This window comes from Pelodiscus sinensis, chromosome 12 (genome assembly GCF_052426305.1).
Source record: "Pelodiscus sinensis isolate ZL-2025 chromosome 12, ASM5242630v1, whole genome shotgun sequence".
Taxonomy (NCBI): domain Eukaryota; kingdom Metazoa; phylum Chordata; order Testudines; family Trionychidae; genus Pelodiscus; species Pelodiscus sinensis.
The window spans coordinates 26914660-26940284 of NC_143063.1; the positions used below are offsets into that span (position 1 = coordinate 26914660).

Sequence of the window (25625 nt, forward strand, 5' to 3'; positions counted from 1 at the left end):
CTTATGGTGATATCTAGGAGCTGGTGTCAAGAGATGTGAATTTGATTCATGACTGCAAAGAACTTCTAATGTGACCTTAGGCAAGTCACTTAATCTCTCTATGAGATGACTCTGTGTGTGTAAATATAATATATTACTTACTATCAGCAAATGAAGAGTTCCAGGATTTTCAGTATAGGTTTTGCCTTCAGTTTAAAATACATGTGCAGTGATCCTCAGCATAAACCACCAGGTAAACAAACAAAGGAATTTTAAAAATCAAAACTAAAAACCCCCTTGACAGGATAAAAAAGACCTAACCCATACATTACTACTGCGGAGTCTTTCCACGGGGAGACGTTTCTTTGCCTTTGTGAACTAAAGGGATTATTGTGAAATGGAATGATTTTCTTCTGAGTTTTACAGTCTAGCTTAGAATTTCCAAAACAATGCAAATTGTATTTTTAGCAAATCTCCTTCATATCCATTCAGTTTTGCACCCATTTTCTGTACACAAAAGTTGCTTGTGGCAGAACATAACTGACGCTTTCAAATGTTGTGACTGCATTTATAGATCTATAAGGGACTGATCCTGAATTGAATAGGTCTTGTAATCTCTTCCTTCAGCTCTATTTCTAGCCCTCTTGTTGAAATTCCTTTGTGAAATGCCTCACCCACTCCTCTTTCTATAACTATACCTATTCCAAATGTTATTCACTATGTTCCCTATTACTTTTTCAAGACAAAATTTACCCTCATAAACACTAATGGTTTCTGGGTTTCCTTTCTTTTCCCTGAGTACCTTGTCTGGAAGATTTCTCTTAACATGCCCTGTCTGAGGAGCAGAACCTCCAGTACTTCAATCCTGAGACTTAGGTAGAAACTAATTTATTGTGTCCTATGGATCCATTTAGGCAAATGTCAATATTTTGTATGTTGCAGCTGTCCTATCACAACTGACGTCAGTTCATCCATGTTAGGCAGGCATCTTGTCTGTACTCCTGCTTGAGGAAACACACTCATGGGCTGTGTTCTGAGTATATTACTTCCCTCCTCTTGAGGCGCAGCTAGAATCTTATATGTGGACTTAGTCTTCAGGTGATATATCCCACTTTTTCCATTAAAAATAATGGGATGTTTTAGGGCCCCAAAGCACTAGTCGGTATAATCCTAATTCACCTATCGACATCTCTTACAGGGAGCAGATTTTCCTGGCAACACACCCTCCAGAAAACCACCAGTCTAATCCTAGTGTTACTTCAGTCCTATATCTCTAATGGAAATAAAATCAGACCAAGCTACCATACCTATGTAAAACTAATCTGATAACACCTAAATGATGGTGGTTGTTGCCCACAGCTCACCTGCCCATGAAATTTCTAGAGCAAGGCACTCTGGACTCCTTCCCACTCCGGGTGGACTGCACTGTTTTCACAACTTTCTTACTTTATAAATACAGCCTCTGCTTCATATGTACTATGTAGTAGAGAAACAGGAGAAGAAAGAAGTGCTCTTCTAATGTGGATATTGGATATTGTTTTTCACTTGTCCTGGATTTATGTAGATGGTCTGGCACATTTATTTATTCATTTATTTGAGCAAATTAAAGCAAGCTAAGCGCATTTGACCTCAGATGGTCCTGGTTTAAGTTAATTTGAGAGACAAAGCTCATAAAGTTCCAGTAAAGCACATCAACAACTTCCCAGCATAGGTTGAAATGTGATTGCTGAAACATAACCTCCAATACCAGATACAGCACCAAGATGTAAAGTCACAATAATATGAAAAACAATGTAAAGTGCAGTGCAAGACTGACTAAAAAGCGCTGTATTTCATTCATGCCTTTATTTTTCAGTCACTGTTTCATACACAATTATATATCAAGCTCTGTGCAGGAACATTCCTTTTCTAATCTAAATTGGATATTTTGTTTGTTAATTAGCTATATATAGTCTTGAGCCTTCATCCAGCAAACACTCATGCAGATGCATAACTGTACTCACATCAGAAGTCCCACTGCAGTAAAGTTACACATTTGTAACTTCCATTATTGCTATTTGGTAAAAAAGACAAAACAACACAATAACTCCATCTGCATAAAATGAAACATACAATGCTATCCTCAAAACCCCATTCAAAGACAAAGTAGGTTTATTAGAGTGGGGTCTGCACGTTGTCATTTGTGCATTGGTCTAGATAATTAACAACTATAAAAGAACCTATTTTATGGTTAACTTTATTTGTAAGGGTTCAAATTGGATCACAGAGTGAATGCTTAACAGTTATGCTATGTAAGGGAGGGGGGATGGCTTAGTTTCCTTTAATGTCCGAGAAAAAGAGCTTTTAACAACACAATTTGTTTGAAAAGAACACAACAAGAGCACTATGAATTTTTTGTTGTTGCTCAATGCGTACAGCACTTCCTTGCAGCAGTGTTTCTGTGTTACACTTTGCAAAGAACTGGCTTGCAGTCAAAATGTAAATATGAAAAAAAACTAATCAGACTTTTTGTTTGTCATGCAGGTCACAGGCCTTTCCAGTGCAGATACTGCCCATACAGTGCCTCTCAGAAGGGAAATCTGAAGACCCATGTTCTTTGTGTCCATCGCATGCCTTTTGACAACAGCCAGTATCCAGATCGCAGGTTCAAGCGCTCCAGAGTTGACTCCGAGGCTTCTGGGAATTTAGAGGAACCTGCAGCTGTCAAACCTGGGAGCTCAGCAGAGCTAACGGAGGAGGGCAGCAAGGCCCAAGAGTAATGCAGCTGAACAAATCAATCTGTATATTGCAATATTATTTTACACAGTTCTTAGGTATGCATTTGGGTAAGAGTTTGATAACTGCATTTCAAGGAAAAGAATTGTGTACAAATTCCTAGTGGTGTACAGGATGTTTAAAACATTTAAATATATATATAAATATATACATATATATTACAAAAAAATCCCAGCCCTTGAAAATGGCTGCTAAACTGTTACCTGGCAACAAGTACTTCCAAACAATGTAGGTGGGATAATAAAGTGATTTTAAAATGTTAGGAGGTCATTAGTTATTTAAAAAGCAGAGCGATTTCCAACTTCAAAGTGGTCTTTGTCCAAAAATAATGCTCTTAACAGAAAAATGATACCGTCTAAATGATTTAGTGTTGCCTTGAAGATTGTGGGGCTGTGTTTTCATTGTTGAAAACACCTTTATAATATGACACCAGCTGCTGTCATTTGCCTAGCATAGTAATGAGATGTGTTGGTAGACTGCCATGGTGCCAGTCTGACTGGAGCTGTCATTGCAGAGAAAATCAATTCAAGTGGTGTTGCAATGCACTATAGGAGAAATCTTAGACGGCCCATAAGTTAGGGTCAGTACTGACCTATATTGGAAAGGATTGTGATATTATATTTTCAGTTTATTTTTTAATTTACAGCCAAATGAATCAATGGTTAGAATCTGAAGACCAATGTGTGTTTGCAGATTGGTTGTGTAATTCCATTCATTTTTTTAGATCAACTTGCAGTATTGAGGGAAATTCTTTTATTTTTTCTTGTTGTTGATGAAGTAGGTTGCTATAAAAGTAGAAGTACAATATATGAAAAATATTGTTTAGTGAAACTAGTCAGCCTTATCTGTAGAATGTGCTGGTGAGAAACAAAATATTGTAAACTAGCTGGTTGGTTTCCTTTTTTTCTTTTTCTTTCTCTTCCTCTCTCTCTCACTTTTTTTTTTTAACTTGAATGAAGGATTCCCCAGTCATGGTTAGTTTTCATTTGTTAGGTTTTATAAGTGTTACAGACATAGTGCAGGAGTTTCTTCTCGATCAAGCACTTATAAAGTAGCTTGACCTAAAATATGAATCTAAACATCCTGCTCTTTGTCTCTAATAAAGAAAAGTGTTTTTGCTAATATTTCTTTGTTTTTGTAAAACAAATGTGTTCTATATTTTTGCAGATATTAGCTTTTCTACTGATTGGGTCCTCCAAATTTATTAAGTTCTTTGCCATATAGGAAGCTTTTGAGAGACTACAATGAAACACATAATAAAGAATAAAAGTAAGAATAATAGGTAATGGTTTTTTCTTAAATCTGCTTGAATGGCATAAAATTTTAGCCTTTTAATGTACTTCCTTTGATAGAAGCAAAATTGGTGCTGTTTATCTGTTTATTATGATAGTAGAGAAGTATTAACTTCTTCTAAAACAAAATCATCCAGACTTAAAAAAAAAGTCAATATTTCTTTGCAGGCTGGGAGCACAGAGTAAAACCCCAGGGCCTTAAAACTTCAGCTCTGCCTAAAGCAGTTTACAAAAAATACTAAACTGCAATCAATGTAAATAAAATTCTTAGAGCTACCCTGAGACTGGAAAAAAAATCTCAGGCTAATAAGGAATACGGTTTGCATATGCTGTCGGAAAGGATGTCATCCAACTGAAGTTTCAGTTTAAATGAGGTCACTGTGTAACTTGGACCCATCTGGCACAGAGCAAGCTGCTTTTCTTGTTTTTCTAGACTAGTTCTCACTGCCTTACTTAAATCGAGTTGATAAACTTAATGCAACTGTTTCTATGATCCTAGATAAAGGATTGAAATGTTATTGAAAACTTTCTGACTGTAGTAAGCTTTAGGATTTTAACTGCACTACTGTGTTTGGTGACTGTGTCAGTCGCTTGCTTTTGTGTGTTTGCGCCGCCTTCAATATCTTAGCAAAAAAAACCCCCATCAAAACAAAACAAACAAAAAAAACAAAAAAAAGCCCACATTCCATTTCTTGCACTTTTTGAGCTCTTTCAGTATTCTTTTGTGTCTTCTGAGCATTTTCAGATACGACAGGCAATAATTCTGTTTGTGACACTGGAAACATCTCCCGTTCTTTGTGATGTGTGTGTTGATTCCATTTGGTCCGGTGCTACTGTCCCTATTTTCCCCTCTGACATAGACCTTTTTTCCAGAACATTTGTAACTTGTAATACAAACAAGTGACAGCAGCAGTGATGCATTGTCAGTTTCTGAATATCATCATGCTTCTCATATCTAAACATGTCAAGTTTTTTCTCTGTAACTTCTGTAGTCTGTGATACTGGTCATAATACTGTCTACATTCCTACACAAAGAAAAATTTCTATCTTGGAGGAAATCTGAGAATAATAGAGTAGAGGATTTTGTTGCTATGCTTGTAACGATTAGAAAACTTTGTATTTAAAGTTTATTCTTGGTCATTATTTATTATTATAATACATCAGTTGACAGAACTTTATTCTGGTATAGAAGTATTAAAAGTTGTTTTTTTCAGCAATGACTGTTTTCTTTCTGCTGTTAGAATAAAAATTGTCTTTGAAGCAGTACAGTTTTATCCAGTGTTTTACGCAATAAAACCTCTACCTCTGAAAAAAAGTTTTCCTACTTGCATATGTTTATTAGGAACACTTAAAACATTTCTGCAGCTTTGTCAGATATTGAATAATAATGTCAGTAAATTCACTGTTGTTAGGCAGTTACTGGAGTGTACTATGCTGGGTGTGTGTGCTCAGTCCACTTATTAAACAGAACAAATCTATAAACAGTATATAGATATAGATATATTATATATTGTGACTAATTGAAAGACTGTGGAAATCTGTTTTAGCATGTAGTAATAATTGTTTTATATAATACTAATTATGTACTACAGAAAAAAAGCCTTGGGGTCTATCAAGCGTTGATTTTAAAGTGTTTAAATTGTGTATCATATGCTGTAATGTATATAGTCATGTTTTATGTTAAAAACACATTTGTTTGTATAGATCATATCCTTGGCTTTAGAAAATTGTGAGGTTTATTGTAATGGTGCATGTAAAGAAAATTGCCTACATTTTAAAGGAATTTGCAAGTGCAAGAGCCCTCCTGTTCTACCGGATGCATCATTATTCTTCCTGTATATGGTTTGATTTTCATACTTGGAAGCAACTACATTAAAGGATCTGAAGTTCTTGACTGACACTTATTGAAAAAAGTAACAATAATTAATTCATATCAATAAATGGATGCACAAAAGCAGCCTAAATACTTCTAACATGCAGAAAGTGGGGAGAGAGGAAAACCTTGCACAGAAAAAAAATTGAGAAAGGAATCAACGTTGTTTAAAGGGAAATTTTTACAGAATAAGATGAAACCAGTCACACTCTGCTTATAATGTCATACTATAGCTGAACTGAGCTGATTCTCCAGTCCGTGTGTGTGCGTGCGTGCGTGTGACCAGTAGAGCTAATGTACAAAATTACCTAGCAGTGCTAAGAACAGAAGACTAGCAATGAGAAAAATTCAGAGTTAATCAGTTGTTGAAAGTTACATCTAGGAATTGATTTTTCAGTTTAATGGGCGGAATGCAAATATTGCCATGACAAATCATGTGACTAATACCCTTTAGGAGAAAAATGAAAAGCTGCATGTAATTAGGAAAATTGCATTTATAGTAGATCAAATGTGGGTTCAAATTCAAGAAGCTCATCAGAAAGACTAATATATATTTTGGGGGTTCTTTTTTGATGTAAGTCACTAACTCATCTGGGCGGTATAGTATGTAAAAATGCCATGGCAGGATCTATTTGCTTCAGTACATGAACTCTACTCTGCCTTGCTCCAGGGGTGCTGTCATATCAAGAGGTCATTATATCCAGGAGCCAGGGAAAATAAACCATTTTTTTTCCTCCAAAGATTTTCAAGCCTGTTTTCAGGTACAACAGATGTTAAATGAAAATATGGATCCCCATGCAATGAACAGAAACGGTTTCTCTGCACCTCGATGGAAATGTTCACAAACACAATCTCCTTTATGATCCAATATGCATAATAGAATCCTATGATTAAATCATATGCATATTCTTTAGGAACCATGGAAAAGAACCACCATGAGGCCTTGTACCACAAAACATGGCAACAACAGTCACGCTGTTCCTCGGGAAACAGAATGTTTGAAAGAGTTAAATACTGTTGTCTCATAAAAAGCTATTTGTACAGATTTTTGTTAGCCCTACTCATCAGCAGCCTTCATATGCAGATGGTGAATGTTTTGACAAGAATCTTTCTATCTAACATCAGAAAACTGCTCTCAGCTTTAAGACAATGTTTCTCGTTGAAACTTTTATAAGGACTATAACCCCTTCGTCTATTGTAATTTGGGAATTGGATATTTCCCTTATCTGTTTAACATCTGTATTGTAACAGTATATTATAAAAATCTCACCTTGTGTATTGTAAGCACGATCCCAGTGAAATTATTCTTAAGTATTGTCTTTTTCATTTCTGCGTATCACTGCTTGGCATGATCTACCAAAGTGGAAGTATTTTTCCATGGGGAAAGTTGAGCGGGGGACAGAGGGGAAGGTAAAACTATGGCATAATGTAATATTAAAAGTATAATCCAGCTGAGCATTATACAAATGGATTGTGAAGAGTTCTGCAGCTCCTCACCTGTTGGTGTTGCGAAACGTGTTTGGGGCTTGTTTGTTTATTTTTTAAAGAGTCTCAACGAACAGGGAAATTATAGGAAAAGGGGAGGTAGAAAATTTAAATGATCCCAGAGTGAACTGTTTTGCTGCTAATACAGAAATACAGAGCAAGACACATTTAATGGGCTCTATTTTTTATTATACTATGCTGAATAATTAAGTTTGAGGCTAAGTGTCACATAGATTTATCTTTTAATTAAAAAAGCATGGTTCACGCATATTTGAGTGGTAGTCCAAATAAATGCAATATCGAAATTTATGTTTGTTTATCTAGGTGTTAATTACCTAGAGATTGTTCTGGATTACTTCTTTTTATAAAGTGTCATAGGCTCATGTCACAAGTAATAAAGCTTAACGGTGGAACCTTATCAATTTGCTAACTATAATGCTAGTGTGACCTGAAAGGGAAAAAAAAAACTTTGGAAAATGTTCTGCATTGTGCCCCATTCGACACACAAAATCACACACTGAACAAGGCAATCATTTTAAAATGTTCTTGTAAGTAAAAGTATAAATACATCTTCAGTGTTTTACAGCCTTTCATGCATATAATTATTTATATAACACACTGTTATGCATGCCTGTGAACAACATGTTGTGCAGAGACAAACATGGTAAGCAACAAGATTTTGTTTACCTGGTGGAAAGCAACACAATTGATATATGAAGGAAAATTTGCATACATGGGACACATTAAAAGACGATTTAGATATAATATCCTTAACATTTTGAAAATATTTTTACAATGTATTTAGAAACAGAGGAAGAAACATGAAAGACTGAGGTCTAAAGATTAAAAAACACATTAATTTCAATGGTGCAAAAGAGGAGGAAAAATGTATACAGACATAAATTGTTCATCATATTCTCTGTCCATCTGTTTTTTCTCTGTTTATGTCCAGAATTTATATTAAAATTCTGCAGGATCATGTGAAATAACACTGAGCATTGGCAGAGAAACTCCACAGACGATTCACAGAGACGGATAGATCTTTAGCTACTGTAAATCCAATGGAATTGCACTGATTTGGTCCAAGGCTTTGAAAGGCTAAGAAATCTTTTTTTATGTTTTGTTGTTGTTGTTGTTGTTATTTTTTTGTTAGGTGGATGGGACACAGAAAAAAGGGAAAAAATGTGGGTTACTTATTCTTTGATTAACATTCATATGACTGAAAAACAATATTAACTTTGTTACCCCACACTATGTTGCATTTTTTGTTGAGAACCTCCACCCTCCAATACCTCAAGAAAAATCAACAAACATTACTTGAAGTGTTCATGCTCATTAATTCTTGCTTCCTGTAACATTTCTTAAAATGGGAAGAAGGCTGGAAACAAAGTAATAGAGGGTTGTCTTCTGTTTTGTACACAACAATTATTCCTGCAGAAATAGATTCCAAAGGCTTTGTTTCATGTGCAGACACTGGTAGTCAGTGAGGCATATAGATAAGGCAGGAGGCGTAAATGTAATTTTTAAAAAGGTTAGTAAATAAGACAGCTTTGAAAATAAACTCAAATGAATAAAAGTGTATGTCTTTCTGGAGTTTAAAGGAATACAAACTGGTATATTTCTCATCAATATAAAGACAAACATTTTCAAAAAAGGAACCTAATTTTGGCCCCTATATCCATTTTAAAATTCCTAAAAGTGGCTTGATTTCAAAAGTGCAGAGCAGCCAATAAATCTAAATCGATGGGTGCTGAGCACTTTGAAAAATCAGGTCCTTTATTTCAGACTTCTAAATATAGACTGAGGAATCTAACTTTAGGGCTAGAAATCTTAGCCCTGGAATGTGATGACTCACTGCAATGTTACGTCATTCAAATCAATAGTTACACTTCTGTAATGTGGAAGACCTTGGATGAATTTCAGAGTATCCTAGATGGATCAAAAGAGAATGGAAAATTTCTCACTGATCATTTTCTTTCTGCCTGCAGCACCTCCCAGAATTCTGGATGACAAGGCTGCTCCCCTCCATACTGTCGCTGACAGAAGTGGATCAGTGTTTTGCCACCACTCATTTTAGACACCTGCACTCTGCTCCAACTTACATTCAGAAGAGTTATTCCAAACCTGTAAAACTTACAAAACATAATCATTAACAAATACTCTGGAGGTAATGAAATAGCTATGTACATTAGACCAAGAAAGAGGTTGTATAGTAATGGTCTCGCTTAACATATGACTTTGGTTGACAAGCCTTTAATACTGTCTCTTTTTGTAGACTTACTCAAAGAGCTACATTATCTCAGGGCTACTATCTGTTCCACCAAAGGAGATCTTTGCAGGGGACAGAAAGTCATAGAATCGTAGGACTGGAAAGAATTTTGAGAGATGATCTAATCCAGTCCTCTGCACTAAGGTTAGGACTAAGTATTATCTAGACCCAGGGCTGATTAAGACCTTTAGAGCCCCTAAGCACTGAAAAGATTATGGTGTCCCTCCCCCCACCATATGTAATTCAAAATAAAAACAACACTATACTGTAAAATCTCATTTTTTTGGTGCCCCTGATTTGCTGGTGCTGTAAGTATGGGCTTAGACTGACTATTGGGTAATCCAGCCCTGTCTAGACCATTATTCTCTAATATAGTACTTACAGATTCACCAAAATTGAGACTTTTTTTTTCTTATCAACACCATTTAATCCAGGCTAGTTTACTGATAAATTCTCAATTTAATTTTCATAATTTTCATTCCACCTTAGAGTGCTTAATGAAGGTATTACCTGTAAAGCAAATAGCCACACTGCAAATTTCCACAGTGAATGCACTTACATGAGCTTGTTAAGGCACTTGTGGTGTGTGTGACTACCCCAGCCCTCTCTCATCACAGCAGCTTGGGGCCAGGTGAGATGCATCTCACCATGGTCACTGAAGCTCCAGCAGGCACAGCTGGGTTGCATGTTCCCAAATGGGGCAGATCCAGGTTCATCCCCTCCATGTACTCCCCAGCCAGATTGAGGAATGAAGCCAAGTGTGTACTTTCTCCTCCTTCCCTCATGAGGGGAACAGCTCACAACTTTTCTGCACAAATGGGGGAGTGAAGCCTCCCTCCCCCAAACTCCTTAAAAGACACCTGGGGGTGGGAGGCTCAGGACTGCAGAAGTTGTGGATGGGGGGAGGAAGTATTCCCAGTCAGTCCCTTTCACCTGCCTGGTAATTCTGTCTCTTTTCTATATGCTTTTATGTGTTCTCATATGCATCAGGGGTGAGGGTAGGCACCTCAGCCCCTCAAGCCCTGCAACCAAACACTGATCTTGCTTTGAGTTATGAAAAGAGGAAGCTGTATATCAAATTTGGTGGTCCTCGATTTTACCATTTAAGAGGATTCTTTAACAAACAGATGGACAGAAATACTTGCTTGGTCAGAGACAGACAAACTTTCTTTAATATCTATATTAGATAACACAAGTATGTAGAGGTGAAATTAGAAAGGCCAAGACACAAAAGAAGCTCAAACTATATAGAGACATAAAGGGTAATGCAAAACCATTCTACAAATAACTAGAAGTAGGAGGAAGACCAAGGACAGAGTAAGCCTATTACTCAATGAAGAGGGGAAACAACAGAAAATGTTGATATGGTGGAGGTGCTTAATGACTTCATTTCAGTTTTTTACCAAGGAGGCTTGTGGTGATAGAATGCCTAACACGGTGAATGCCAGTGAAAACAGGGTAGGTTCAGAAGCTAAAATAGGGAAAGAACAAACTAAAAATTACTTAGACAAATTAGGTGTCTTCATATCACTGGGGCCTGATGAAATGTATTTTAGAATGCTCAAGGAGCAGAGGAGATATCTAAACCATTATCTCTGAAAAGTCATAGAATACAGGAGAGATTGAAAGAGACTGGAAAAGGATAAATATAGTGCCCATCTATAAAAAGGGAAATATGGGTAACCCAAAGAATTACAGATCAGTCATCTTAACTTCTATATCAGGAAAGATAATGGAACAAATTATTACACAATCAATGTATAGATATTTAGAAAATAATAAGGTGATAAGTCACAGTCAGCATGGATTTGTCAAGGACAAATTGTGTCAAACCAACCTGAAAGCTTTCTTTGACAGAGTGGATGGGGGAAAGCCGTAGATGTCTAGGCTTTAGTATGGCTTTTAATACAGTCTCACATGAGCTTCTCATTAAGAAACTAGGGAAACACAACCTAGATTGAGTATAAAGGGAATGCATAAGCAGATAACCATTTCCAGAGAGTAGTGGTTTACAATCATGCTAGGAGGGCATTCAGTGTGAAGTTCTGCGGGCATCAGTTCTGTTCAATATTATCATCAGTGATTTACATAATGGCATAAAAAGTACACTAATAAGGTTTGCAAATGATACCAAACTGGGAGGGGAACAAGTGCTTTGAAAGATAGGGTTATAATTCAAAATTATCTGTACAAGCTGGAAACGGTCTGAGGTAAATAGGATAAAATTGAATAAGGACAAATCTAAAGTCTTCCACTTAAGAAGGAACTATCAATTGCACATATACAAAATGGGAAATGACTGTCTAGAAAGGTGTCCTGTGGAAAGGGCTGTTGGGGTGTATAGCATGGGTGCTATTGCAATCACACCTAATTAGCCCCTTCCCTTTTAGGTTCCAATCAAGGGGAACGCATTGGGGCTGATGAAAATGTCTGATGCCAGCCTGAGGATTGTCAACACCTGATGAGGCAGGGCTGTAATTGTTGGGAAGGAGCAAGACACTGGTGTAGGCAGTGAGGGAGAGGTCAGTCAGGGAAGAAGCTGGAAGCCTTCTAGCTGAGGACTGACTCTTCCTGTAAGAAAAGAAAACCCTGTAAAGACTGTTTATTGTTTGGCACTGCTAGTGGGACAAGCTTAGGTGAATAAAGACACTTGTTTTGTACAACCCTGAGGTCTTTATGAGCCTGATTTGAGAGGACAGCTAGTGTCCAGGAAAGGAGGCTGATCATGGAGATGGTAGTACCTAAGGGGAAAACTTCCCAACTCTTAGGATAATTAAGCACTGGAATAAAATGCCTAGGGAGGTTATAAAATCTTCATCATTGGAATTTTTTAGTTCCTCTTTATACTATGCATTGTTCTGGCCATTTTACTTCAAACAAGATATCAAGAAGAGCAAATAGAATTAAGGAGGAAATATTAAAACAACCATATTTATTAACTCAGCCACATGAGGGATGTGATGATTAGCACTAGCAAATTTATGAAGGATGATGTCACACAATATGCTGCTCTTTAAGAGGATTGGATTAGTTTGCCTCCCATGACAGTGGGGTGGTGGAATGTCACATAAGACCATGTGACTCAGATACAAGCCTTCTAGGAGATATAAAAAGCCCATTGAGTACAGTGAGTCTGCTGAATTCTAGGGGAGATTTCAACGGAGCAGTAAGGCTGTCTGAGACACTGTCTACACTGCATTCTTTTTCTGGAAAAAGATACGCAAATAGTGAACCTTTTCCCACTTTTTTTTTCCGGAAAAGGCTTTTCTGACATTTGGCCCATCTACACAGGGCCAAATGTGGACAAAATCTCCTCTTTCAGAAGATCCCTTATTCCTCATAAAATGAGGAATACAGGGCTTCCAAAAGAACGTGCCCACTTTTTCAGAAACTGTTCCAAAAAAGCAGACGCGTTCCCTGGATGTGGTAGTTTTTCTGGTATCCTGGAAAAACTCTGTAGTGTAGTCATAGCCTGAGTTGCTCTACAAATTAAAACTCTTCCTACTTTACAGGCTGGAAGCCTGGATATACTTGTCAGTGAGAGAGAGGAGCAAAATCCTTAAGAGGGATGCAGCGGGCTGCTGAGCTCAGGACAAACATGATGAACCTAAAAGAGGCTGGGGAAGTCTGTTTTAGTTGAGCTATTGTTTATATTAACAACCCAGTCCCTAGAAAAGGATAGTAATTACAAAGTACCAGTTATGGTATGTGTGTAGCAGGGGGTTCCTTCTCTGGAAGTAGGGAAAACTTACAGCACAATAAGACCCAACAGTAAGAGTGTTATTGAGCAGTCTAAGGAAGTATAGCTAGTAGGATGTTTTTGTTTATTTTATCCCATTACTAACAGTAGTCATATTAAGCTATGTAATAGGCTCCCAAGAGATCTGATATAAAATCCCTCAATGGAGTCATTTAAAATTGGACTGGATGCAATAGTTAGGGGGGCATGCTTGCACTGTGGTAAAAGGACACAATAGAAATGACTGATATAATACAGTTCTTCCATAGCTAATACCTCTGATTACCTGACTATACCATAGTATGATCCAGTATAACTTGGGATGTAGTGCATATAGATGCATACATCAATATTTTAAGTAATGGACTACTTTTTGAGCTTGTAGCATGTAAGAAATAGCTGTGATCCAGAGATGAAAACACCATGACAGGCTTTGTGTCTTCCTTCTAGTAAGATGCTGTCTCCCCATTTTCCCGTGCAGTAGCCAGCTGCAGAGAGATGACACTTCAGTTACTAGCTTCCTATGTTGAATGTCACAGTGATGATTGTGTTAGCTTAGTTTTTAAGTCACTGTTCACATTAGCTTAATTACACAATGGTCACCTCATATATTTATATATCATATATATTGTATTCTCCTTTTGTATTCCAGGAATTATAACCATTTACTGTATAGAAGGAAACCACAGTCACTAATACTATATATGGATGTCCAGGTAGGTGAGAACTGACACACAACAATGTGTCATTCTATCCTTTTAGTGACCTTAAATATCCCACAGGCACGCAGGTAACTAACTCTGCACATATCTTGCCCCTATACACTTGTGATAATCTTTTCTTCCTGGCTTCCAAATGTGGTTCAAAATTTACGGGGTCTTCTAAACTTCAATATTTCTGAAAGGTGGCAGACTTACTGTCCAGAATTCTCTCTTATATCACAAAACAGGTAGGCTATGTCTACACTGACGCGATCTTGCGCCAGAGCTATGCAAATGAGGCTAAGCGTGGAATATCGCCGGGCCTCATTTGCATATCTAATGAGCAGCCATTTTTGCGGAAGAGGTTCTTGCGCAAGAAGGAGCTGTCTACATTGCCCCTTCTTGCACAAGAAAAACCCTCATTTGAATAGCTCTGGCACAGGATCGCGCCAGTGTAGATATAGCTGTACAGTATCTGCATCACCAAAGTGTCCATTCTGAGCTGATCAGTTGTGGCACTGCAGCAAAATCAATTCTTTAGTCTCTCAGCTGAGACTGTGATGAAGATTGTGCACCTATATGATCCTGTGTAAATTATAGGGGTTTCAACTAATGCTAGCCAATAAGGATGGTGACCCTTGCTATATAGACTTATACAGTGAAACTGGTACTGAAACCCCAAAATCAGTTCACATTAGATCACTTAGCTGATGACAAACATTTTTATCGTATAAATGTCAAGTGCTGTTAAATTATGTGCACATTCATGTTTTCTGATGCAATTTCAAGAAAACTTTTACCGTTGGCAAAATAGCCTCCCTTTCCAACCTGCCTTTGTATTTGGTGAGAGAAGAATCCAAAATCTGGGCCTCCTGGGCTCCAGCATTGTGAAGATGAAAATGATAACAATATTATTTAGGGGCACTTTGTTACTGTGATTTGCATATACCCTATAGCTTCTTGCTAGGTGCTGTGGGTCACTGCTGGTGTATCTCAGTCTGGGTTGCTGGAAGGCATCCCTTTAAAACTTTAATTCATACCATGTCAGACCTACGAGTCCTAAAAAGCACTCAGGTCTCTTTGCCGGAGAAAAGGAGTCAGTCAAAACCTCCTCCTACTCCCTACCTTACTAGCTTCTGGAAATGTAAGGGACAAATTCATCAGTCCTTCAGGCTAGCTGTGTCTGTTGCCTGGTGAAAAGACACACTAGGTCACTGGAGGAATCCTTCTGTATCTGGGAATGCCTAAATAGCGCAGAGCTCTTGGTGGCTCCTATTGATTCTGACCCCATCCTCCTCCCCGCACTGTATTCCTATCAATAATGTAAAGATGTGACTGACAAGTATGTTCTGGTATACTGTATGCCAGAACAGCTGGTGGGGGGCCAATGATGTTGGGTGCAGTTTAGAGCAGCCTTCAGGTGGCTGTAATCTGGCCAGGGGAACAACACAGCAATGAGTTTTGCAAAGATCAAGCCTAAAGTCACCTTCATCCTCCTTAACTCCCAACTCAAACAGACGATAAAACCTGATACCAAGGTTTCACTTGAACATGATGAAATTTGCACAATCAAACTCACTACTAGCCTAAACTAATTTGAACCTATGACCTGGCAGTGAAAGGATCAATACTTCATTACCAATGTCCTGAATCATCCAGAAGACTATATTTTGTGAGGCTTAATATCCCGGCTATTTTAAATCACAGTGTCTGAAACATTGATGTGATCAGAGTGAATCCAATTTTTCTTTCATAGTGTGAATTAGCTAAACTGCCTTTTTGCAGTAGTAGAATTGTTCTAATGCTTCTTTGGACCACATTGGCTTAAAAAAGACTTCATCTTTAAAAATCCAATTTTACAAGCGGTTAGTCTTTAGTGTGGACTGTTGCTTTTTAGTAATTTGGGAGGAAAAATTAATGGCTGAGATATTTAATTTTCAGACACACTTTCAACATGCAGTAGCTATCTTTTTTATAATATTTTTATTGTCAACTATATAGCTTGAACACTGCAGAGCTACTGCAGGCTGGTACAATTAACATCACAGTATTTCTGAAGGGGCTGTTAACATGTCTGTGGAATTATATCCTACTGTACAGATTTAAACTAGCTCAGTGGATGTATTCTTCTAATACTGGCACAATAGTTTGTTTTTCTACTAGACAAAAAGTCTCATGTTAGGGGGACCCAGAAAAAAGATATGAACACTTTTCCCCTGCATCACTTCTCCATGTCATAAATATGGCTTTAGAACACGGGTGACAAATCCATGTAATGTAACCTAACTTGATGTAGAATCATAGAATCATAGGACTGGAAGGGACCTCGAGAGGTCATCGAGTCCAGCCCCCCGCCCTCAAGGCAGGACCAAGCTCCACCTACACCATCCCTGACAGATGTCTATCTTAAATATCTCCAGAGAGGGAGATTCCACCACCTCCCTTGGCAATTTATTCCAATATTTGACCACCCTGACAGTTAGGAATTTTTTCCTAATGTCCAATCTAAACCTCCCTTGCTGCACTTTAAGCCCATTACTCCTTGTCCTGTCCTCAGAAACCAAGAGGAACAAATTTTCTCCTTCCTCCTTGTGACACCCTTTTAGATATTTGAAAACCGCTATCATGTCCCCCCTTAATCTTCTTTTTTCCAAACTAAACAAGCCCAGTTCATGAAGCCTGGCTTCATAGGTCATGTTCTCTAGACCTTTAATCATTCTTGTCGCTCTTTTCTGTACCCTTTCCAATTTCTCCACATCTTTCTTGAAATGTTGCTCCCAGAACTGGACATAGTACTCCAGCTGAGGCCTAACTAGTGCAGAGTAGAGCGGCAGAATGACTTCACGCGTTTTGCTTACAACACACCTGTTGATACAACCTAGAATCATATTTGCTTTTTTTGCAGCAGCATCACACTGTTGACTCATATTCAACTTGTGGTCCACTATGACCCCTAGATCCCTTTCTGCCATGCTCCTTCCTAGACAGTCGCTTCCCATCTTGTATGTATGGAACTGATTGTTCCTTCCTAAGTGGAGCACTTTGCATTTCTCTTTATTAAACTTCATCCTGTTTACCTCTGACCATTTCTGTAACTTGCTAAGGTCATTTTGAATTATGTCCCTATCCTCCAAAGAAGTTGCAACCCCACCCAGTTTGGTATCATCTGCAAACTTAATAAGCGTACTCTCTATCCCAATATCTACATCATTGATGAAGATATTGAACAGTACGGGTCCCAAAACAGACCCTTGCGGAACTCCACTTGTTATCCCTTTCCAGCAGGATTTAGCACCGTTAACAACAACTCTCTGACTACGGTTATCCAGCCAATTATGCACCCACCTTATCGTGGCCCTATCTAAGTTATATTTGCCTAGTTTATCAATAAGAATATCATGCGAGACCGTATCAAATGCCTTACTAAAGTCTAGGTATATGACATCCACCGCTTCTCCCTTATCCACAAGGCTCGTTATCCTATCAAAGAAAGCTATTAGATTAGTTTGGCATGACTTGTTCTTCACAAACCCATGCTGGCTATTCCCTATCACTTTATTACCTTCCAAGTGTTTGCATATGATTACCTTAATTACCTGCTCCATTATCTTCCCTGGGACAGACGTTAAACTGACCGGTCTGTAGTTTCCTGGGTTGTTCTTATTCCCCTTTTTATAGATGGGCACAATATTTGCCCTTTTCCAGTCTTCTGGAATCTCCCCTGTCTTCCATGATTTTTCAAAGATCATAGCTAAAGGCTCAGATACCTCCTCTATCAGCTCCTTGAGTATCCTGGGATGCATTTCATCAGGACCTGGTGACTTGCTGACATCTAACTTTCCTAAGTGATTTTTAACTTGTTCTTTGTGTATCCTATCTTCTAAACTTACCCTCTCTCTGCTTGTATTCACTATGTTAGGCACACCTCCAGACTTCTCAGTGAAGACCGAAACAAAGAAGTCATTGAGCATCTCCGCCATTTCCAAGTTTCCTGTTACTGCTTCTCCCTCCTCACTGAGCAGTCCTTGGTCTACCCTGTCCTTGGTCTTCCTCTTGCTTCTAATGTATTTATAAAAGGTCTTCTTGTTTCCCTTTATGCCTGTAGCTAGTTTGATCTCATTTTGTGCCTTTGCCTTTCTAATCTTGCCCCTGCATTCCCGTGTTGCTTACCTATATTCATCCTTTGTTATGTAGACAGGTTACATTACATCCTTTGTTATGTAGACAGGTTACATTACTGAACGATATGTTGTGTAATAGCTACAGGATATGTGTTCTTAGTCTTACCTTTCCTTTGTCGGACTGTTTAGTGTCTCCATCCTTTTCTCTTTCTCTCCCTTACATAAACATGTGTTTTTAGGCAGTGAATAATGGATGAATTCATTCCTGCGTGTGCAATACTGTATTCCCTTAAAGTAGATCATTATTCTATATGGAATAAATAGTGTTATCCAGTTGATATGCTTTAAACCTAATGAACCAGTGTCTACTAGCTGAGACACCAGATAACAAGATGTGTTTATCCATTGGCTTGTACAGCTGTATTAATGAAAACTAAGACTCTCTTCTGTGTTGGAGGTGTATTCCTGACTTCTAACCTGGATTCAGGCATTTCTCTCACTAACACTTGTATTAACATGCACAAAAGAACAAGTGCCCCACCAAACCTTTCAGTGTTGTTTTTCACATGCCCAGAGCAAAGAGATATAACCATGCATGCCCTAGGGTAAGTACTCCAACTTATGTCAGAGAAGCAGGCCAGCACACTTCTGGCCCAGGATCATGGGAGCCCAAAGTTGGCTTATGTCTATCGTTGCAACCACTCTGCTTGACTTGCATCATACACTCAGCCTCAGATGAGAATCTGAGTATTATGATAGTACCTACTGGCTAGTTGAGAATGGGGCCCATTGTGTTAGGCAATGTGTAAACATAAAGTGGGAGCCTAGTCATTGGAATTGCCATAAGACACAGGGAAGGGAAAAGAAATAGAACATGCTTTAAAAAATCAAGTTCTATTTTAAAATAATAAATATGGGCATTTATTTACTATCTGGGTTTTGATCCTGGCATGTGCTTGGGTCACATTTGCAAGTTATTTCTTTGCAACAACCAGGGCTAGAAGCTTAATCTATTTTAAATCAAAATTTGAGTATTTTGGTGCCATTACTCCCCAGGAATGGGATTTTATGTAAAACATTAAATATCACAAGGCTCATGATTTTATCATGAGAGTTGGCAACATGTTTTGCTGTGCAAAATGTTAGGACTTGTGTGAATAAGTGGTGTGCTCTAATTTGGTAACATTACATTCACCACCATCACCACCCCCTTCCCACTTTGCATAGGTTTAAGCAGCTGCATAAGGTGCTAGGAAGTGGAAAATCAAGTGCAAGGAGGGTTTTTTTGGTGGTTTTTTCTTTCCCAGTATGAAATTACCTCTAATACCCGTTCCAGAGGAAGGAGGTGTTTCATGAAGGATCATTGCTCTTCCAGGGGTCCTCTTAATCTGGGGAACAAATATTTGAAATATTCTTTGGTGTTTGGTATTGCCCTGTAGCATTTGACTTCATGTATTCCCTTTGACTCCAAAAGTGTTGAATGTTATTCTATCCTTAAGGGCCTACAGAATTTAAGGAAAAGTAATTGGTCTGTTGCTCAAAATCTCTGGATGGAATTGTGTGTGGGAAGGAATCTTTTCAGCTGAATCGTCTGGGTTTTTTTTTCCTTCTGTCTATATTTGGAGAAATCAGGATGAGCACACTACCTGCTGTATATCCACTCCCACCCCCATGCACGAAGATTTATGTACTAGCCCAATAAACCTTTTTTTGTTAGCCACATGCAGCGTTAACTGGCTCTTTGGCTAATGAACCCCTAGTTCTGAAAGGGATGCTATGTACCATCATGGCAAATTAGGCTTAAGCGGACTGGCTTGTTCTCTCAGTCCTTAGTAATAAGTTAATTGGCTCTAACTCTATAATTCTAGGTTAATGTAAATGGTAAAGTGTAGTGATTACTAGTTACCCAGTTATACTGTGACAGCAAACAAAATGTGGTTGGCACTTTCCAAACATAGAGGGTTCCAAATCAAGTGTTTTAATTTTTACACAGTATGTGCAACTTGCATATTTTCATCGACTGTCAAACTATAAAATCCTGATTATTTCATATTTGGGTTCATTCCTTTATTTTGGGTCCACTCCTCCACTTTACACCTTTAATTTCCCTTTTGCAATTCAGCACACCAACAAAAAATAACAAGTAGTCTTGTAGCACCTTAGGGTACGTCTACACTTGATCCCTAGTTTGAGCTAGGGATGCAAATGTAGGCAACCAAAATTGCTAATGAAGCGGGGATTTAAATATCCCGCGCGTCATTAGCATGATCTTGCTGGTGTGTTAACTCTGCTCAACAGCTGTTCTGAAAGTGTAAGTGCACGCCGGGATGCGTTAGTTCGACCCAAACCCCTTGGTTATTCATTTGAGGAGTGTAGACGTACCTTAAAGACTAACAAAAAATGTATCTATATAGTATCATGAACATTCATGGGTAAAACCCACTTCATCAGCTTACAGATGAAAGCTCATGATACTATATATTTTTGTTAGTCTCCACGAAAGTTAACAATTTTTCATAAACATACCCCACTGCTTTGCATGTATATACCTTCCCCCTCTGCTAACCACCTGAACAGTAAACAGGACTGTGGTGAACAGATCAGCATGTTTACCAGCTGTATCACCTTCCAGGCTTCTGTGCATTATTGAAGGACTGTACTCTCCTGCTTGCTTGCATGTAAGAAGAGTCATCTTACACTCTCTGGCCCAATTTCTACATAATGATAGGCAGGATTCTGTAAATATATTGCATAATAGCCTGTGGCCTAGTAACTTTGGTAATTGTCTTATTCTGCCTATCACTTCTCTGGAGCATTGACCTTTTCCCCAATCCACAAAAGGGCTAGGGCCAACAGCAGTCCCTGTTCCTGGAGCACATGGATTGCCTCCTTAGGTCTACACATTGCCCTAAACAGAGCAAAGCGAAAGCAAGGCCACAGGTGCACCTCTTCTGCACCAGCCTCCAAATCAGACTGAATTCATTAAAGGTGGAGAAACTGCAGCACCAACAAAGAGGGTTCTGCTTAGGGAAGGTTCCTCTCCTATCCTCTCTTCTCTCTTCTACAAACCTGCTCTGGGGAGCCCAGGAAGGCAAGATACAGTTGCTCTTCAAGGCCTCCTGAGATGGTGAGGGTCAGTGCTACCTCCTAGATAGACCACTAACAAACAGGTATGATTCACTGGCAAAGTAAGATCTGATTTATAACCAAATTCTGCTCTCAGGCCACCAATGGGACTTTCTAAATTCTTCAGTTGGAATCTGTATTTTCTGTAGGGACTTTTGTGGCATTGCTTACACCAGATTTCAGTTTGGCCCAGTCATCCCATTTAATGGGAGCTCTTTCACTGAATTCAATGAGGGTTAAGACTGGGCCCTAAGGATGCACATTTGCTAGTTGATCTTTCTGTATAGATGACAGAGAATAATTCAATAACAAATCAATGTTATCCCAATGCTGGGAGACCAGACAACCCAGCCTTCCTCCTAATAGATTCACATATGCAGCTTGCCCAGTAAGTTAATAATTATCTGTGTCCTTTAGCACTTGAAATCCAAAGCTTTCTTTCTACCGTAGCCTATTAAGTTGCTTGCCTATCATGCAAATACTGATTGTGTTGATTTAAATTAATTAATATATTAATGGGTAAATTTAGAATTGAGCAATGTTTCCCAATTTAATTTGCCCATGGAGCCCCTACGGCCTCACCATGTTTGTTTGGTCAAGCAAAAAAAAAAAAAAAAAGACACTTAGTCTCTGTCTCTTTAAGAGGAGGCAGGGGAATGCTGGCTCTTCGTGGAACCCTTGCTTTCGCTTCGCGGAACCCCAGGGTTCTGCAGAACACCAATTGGGAAACACTGGTATAAAGGTAATAGTTAAGAGCTGTAGCTCAATAAATCTTCTAAAGGCTGTAACAGGCTGTTTGCAAGACCCGGTTATAGCTTATTTATAACTTCCCTGGACTGTAAAGGGAACTTTTGTCCAGGACCTTTTACCCATATAGGATAATGGTAGGGAAAATACCCTCAGACTCAGCAGAACCATCATTATATAAAAAGTCCCAAAATAACTGGCTCAGGCTGAGTTGAGTAAACAGGACACAGCATGTTGTAGATGACCACAAAGGCCCATGGTAACGAATTGATGTATATGATAAGTTGAGAGCAATGATACATTGACCTATAGGAAAAGGACACTTACATTAGAAACATCCCCTACTGAATATGCATTAAACATGTTCAGTGTAACATATTATAAAAGTGGGACCCCAGCTTGGGGACAATACGGAAAAGAAGATGTAGTCCTTGGAAGGGCCAGAATGATGGCCCATCATGATGATAGGGAAGGTGAAGGTAATAAGAAAGATGATGGGCCAGTACCTAAGATTGTTCTAGAAGGAATGAGATAAGTATATGGTATGGAAATATGTATGTACATTCCCTATCATATGAAATTGGGGTGTTAATGACTGTGTTAACTGTATTAATAAAGTATATTTGTAAAAATACAAGAGTTTCTATAGTATGAGGGTTGCAGCTGTTCACATCAGGGTTCCCACCACAGAATAACTGAATACTGGGCCTGATCCTGGGACAAAGAACCTGTCAACCCTAAAGGTAGTAATTAGAAATTAGCGTGTAATCTTAGATCAGGCAACACTACATTGCCAAACATATTGCTAATAATCGTATGTCCATCCTGCACATAAAAGTGCTCAATATGCCAAAGACAATAAAATTGGAAGTCACTCACAACTTTCTGTCCTCAAATACCTTGTGTGGGACTCCCATTAAATATGGCCTGCATGGTATTTGAGTGTCAGCTATAATTAAGCCCCGTTTTTCCTAATTTTTGCTGAAATGGGTTCAAGCTGGGTTTTAAAGTGAACAATGTTCTCATTTTCATACAACTGGAGGATTTCCACTTTCCAACAACACAGGAATCCATTCACTAGCAGGTTAGTGTATTGTACATGATCCCTACTTAAGTAGTCTTAATGCTAAATGATTATCCCCAGTTCTTTCTTGTAACATTTATCTGTGTAAATGTGTGTGGCTTAAGTGTTTCTCCATAGTAATGTGCCCATTAAAACTTTTGAATTCCCCCCTGTGAACCATTACAATAAGATCCCATGTCCTAAAGATCACTTATTGCACCTGTATTTGACTAATTATTAAACTCCTCAACAGAAGCTGCTCATAGCCACAGCTTTTATTATACCATACTATCTCTGAAATTCCCTGACATACAAGTTGGAATATTACAAAACTCCATGTAACACTAGCTTTTTTTTTCACAAGCACATATTCTGCCATACCAAAATATGATCATCCAGAATATTCAGATTTCAGGTAGTCTTAAATGCTAAACCCTTTCAACAGTGACACAGGTCTCTGCTGGCACTATATTTCAATCAGTCTTACTGACTACTCAGAGTCCAGTTCCAAGGCTTTCTTAGGAGTTGGTGTTAGCTAATATTTTAATAAATAAAGCAAATGATAACAGTATCAGTCTTACTCTCTTTCCAGCCAAGTGTCTTTCTTTTCTGTACAAAACACAGTAGGGCTAAAATCTAGCTCGTTTTGCTTGGGGCAAAACACACCCTCCATGAGCAGAGAAATAATCTAATTTTCTCAATGAAAGTCAGTGCCAGTCAAAGATGCTCTTGGAGATTTGTGCTTAGGATACATCAAAATGCACAAACATTGGAAACCTTAGCATGGACAGGCAAGTTATGTACAATATTATGAAAGGAAACCAAATTAAGAAAGAATCTTCAGAATATCTTTGGAAAAACAAAGAAATTGTGAATATTTGCTCATTTTAATGTTCTTGATTAATTGAAAATTAGGAAATGGTCAACTTTTTCACTGACATTCTTAGATTTTTAACATAAATATTAATTTTGCTCAATTGTCTAGTTTACAAACAACACCTTATAAATTGGCTTCCATTTTATCTTCAATATTAAAAAGAAAGGAATATTTATCATACATAACAGAGCTCAATGGATCTTCAGCAAAAGACAGAAGAGAAGGTACTCAGGCATCAAATCATCTCCTCCCAGTAAAGAGTTAATGCAAAGAAATAAAATCAGATATGTGTAGCCTCCAGACGTCCATTAAAGTGCAGAATGCTGTTTTCTATCACAGATTATATGCCAGATGTTCAAACTATCTCTAATCATTGCAGATGTAATGGAGTAGAATGTTGCAGTTTGTGGGTTTACTGGCATTAATTCTGTATACTGCACAAGGGAAAAGATTTTAAATATATAATTATATCTCATTAATACTCAGGTTTTATTTCCTTTCAATGGAACAGGACTTATTAAAGCAACCATTTACCGCATGTTTTCTTTTAGTGTTTGGCCCCAGCATAATCCTGTGTGCATTCTACATGTAAATATGTACTAACCTCAGTGTATAGTACCAGAAAATACTGTATATAATTCCACTGATACAAAACTCCACATTTTATGCATGATATGTTTGTATAATGTAAATTGATAAGGGGGAGAGGAGTATACAGTACTGCTTTAACCACATACCTTTCTAACAGCTTCCCTCCTTACTGCTGATAAGTATAAAGAAATGTGTACTTTATTGACATTTATTCAGTTTAATGGGACTAAAACTGTACAGTTATATGAACCATGGTGGGCCACTTCCTGTGCTCCATTACATTGCCTCTTACCTGCTCTAGCAGCAAAAAGCAGACTCAAAACTAGCTTATGTGGCAAAGTCAGAACTGTCTGACATCATGGAATGCTCCACCTTGCACTTTGCTACTGATCTGTAAACCCTTTCTTTGTCCCTTCTTTAAAAGACATGCATGTATGGGACATGGTTGGAGCATTGGTGCTCTCCAGTAATTCCCAGCTATTAGACGGGTCCGTTTGATGCCTTTGTTCCTAGGTGTAACTTTGAGCAACCTTAGAAATGCTTTAAATTGAATGGGGAGGGAGGGGACAGTTTGGCTCCCTGCAAGCCTTCTTTGTGTCACATCTCTAGCACTTTGCCTTCATCTGTCCTAGGCTCCTGGGTCTCCTACCTCCCCTTTCCTCTCTGTGCCTCCACACAGTGGCTCCTGAAACCACCTCTTACCCCATTCCCCTGCCATTTCTCATCTCTCTGTATTTCCTTTTGGGTGCTTCTTCCTGGTTGCCTGGGTACCAGAAGGAGGATCACTGAGAGAAATGTGGTGTCATTTTTTGTCAGTTCCTGTGTTTGGATAACAGCAAATGAAGGTTTCTGGAAGAAGCAATTGATGGGGAAGATCTATTCAGCCATGAAACTCCAGGTTGGAGCATGCTCAGTGCAGATGGAATCTTTGGAGACTTCAGTTGCCAAGCTCTAATAGGCCTCTCAAACTCTTGGCCAAATTTTGGT

General features: G+C 38.4%; 1 protein-coding gene and 1 long non-coding RNA gene across 17 annotated transcripts in view; both read left to right on the forward strand.

Annotated features, from left to right (window-relative positions):
• ZNF536 (zinc finger protein 536) overlaps nt 1–5309 on the forward strand; it is a 456239-nt gene extending 450930 nt beyond the window's left edge. For 15 of the 16 annotated variants that reach the window (XM_089781485.1, XM_075940166.2, XM_089781479.1 and 12 more), the window contains one exon: nt 2503–5309. In XM_089781485.1, coding sequence (XP_089637611.1) covers nt 2503–2738 — 236 coding nt within the window. In that variant the 3' untranslated portion in view covers nt 2739–5309. The remainder of the gene's footprint in view (nt 1–2502) is intronic. The other variant, XM_089781486.1, reaches the window with a different exon arrangement.
• A 5247-nt stretch (nt 5310–10556) lies between these two features.
• The window catches only part of LOC149523733 (uncharacterized), a 40585-nt gene continuing 25516 nt past the window's right edge, over nt 10557–25625 (forward strand). Inside the window, exons 1-2 of the long non-coding RNA XR_016350547.1 lie at nt 10557–10613; nt 14065–14128. This is a non-coding gene — a long non-coding RNA (uncharacterized LOC149523733). The remainder of the gene's footprint in view (nt 10614–14064; nt 14129–25625) is intronic.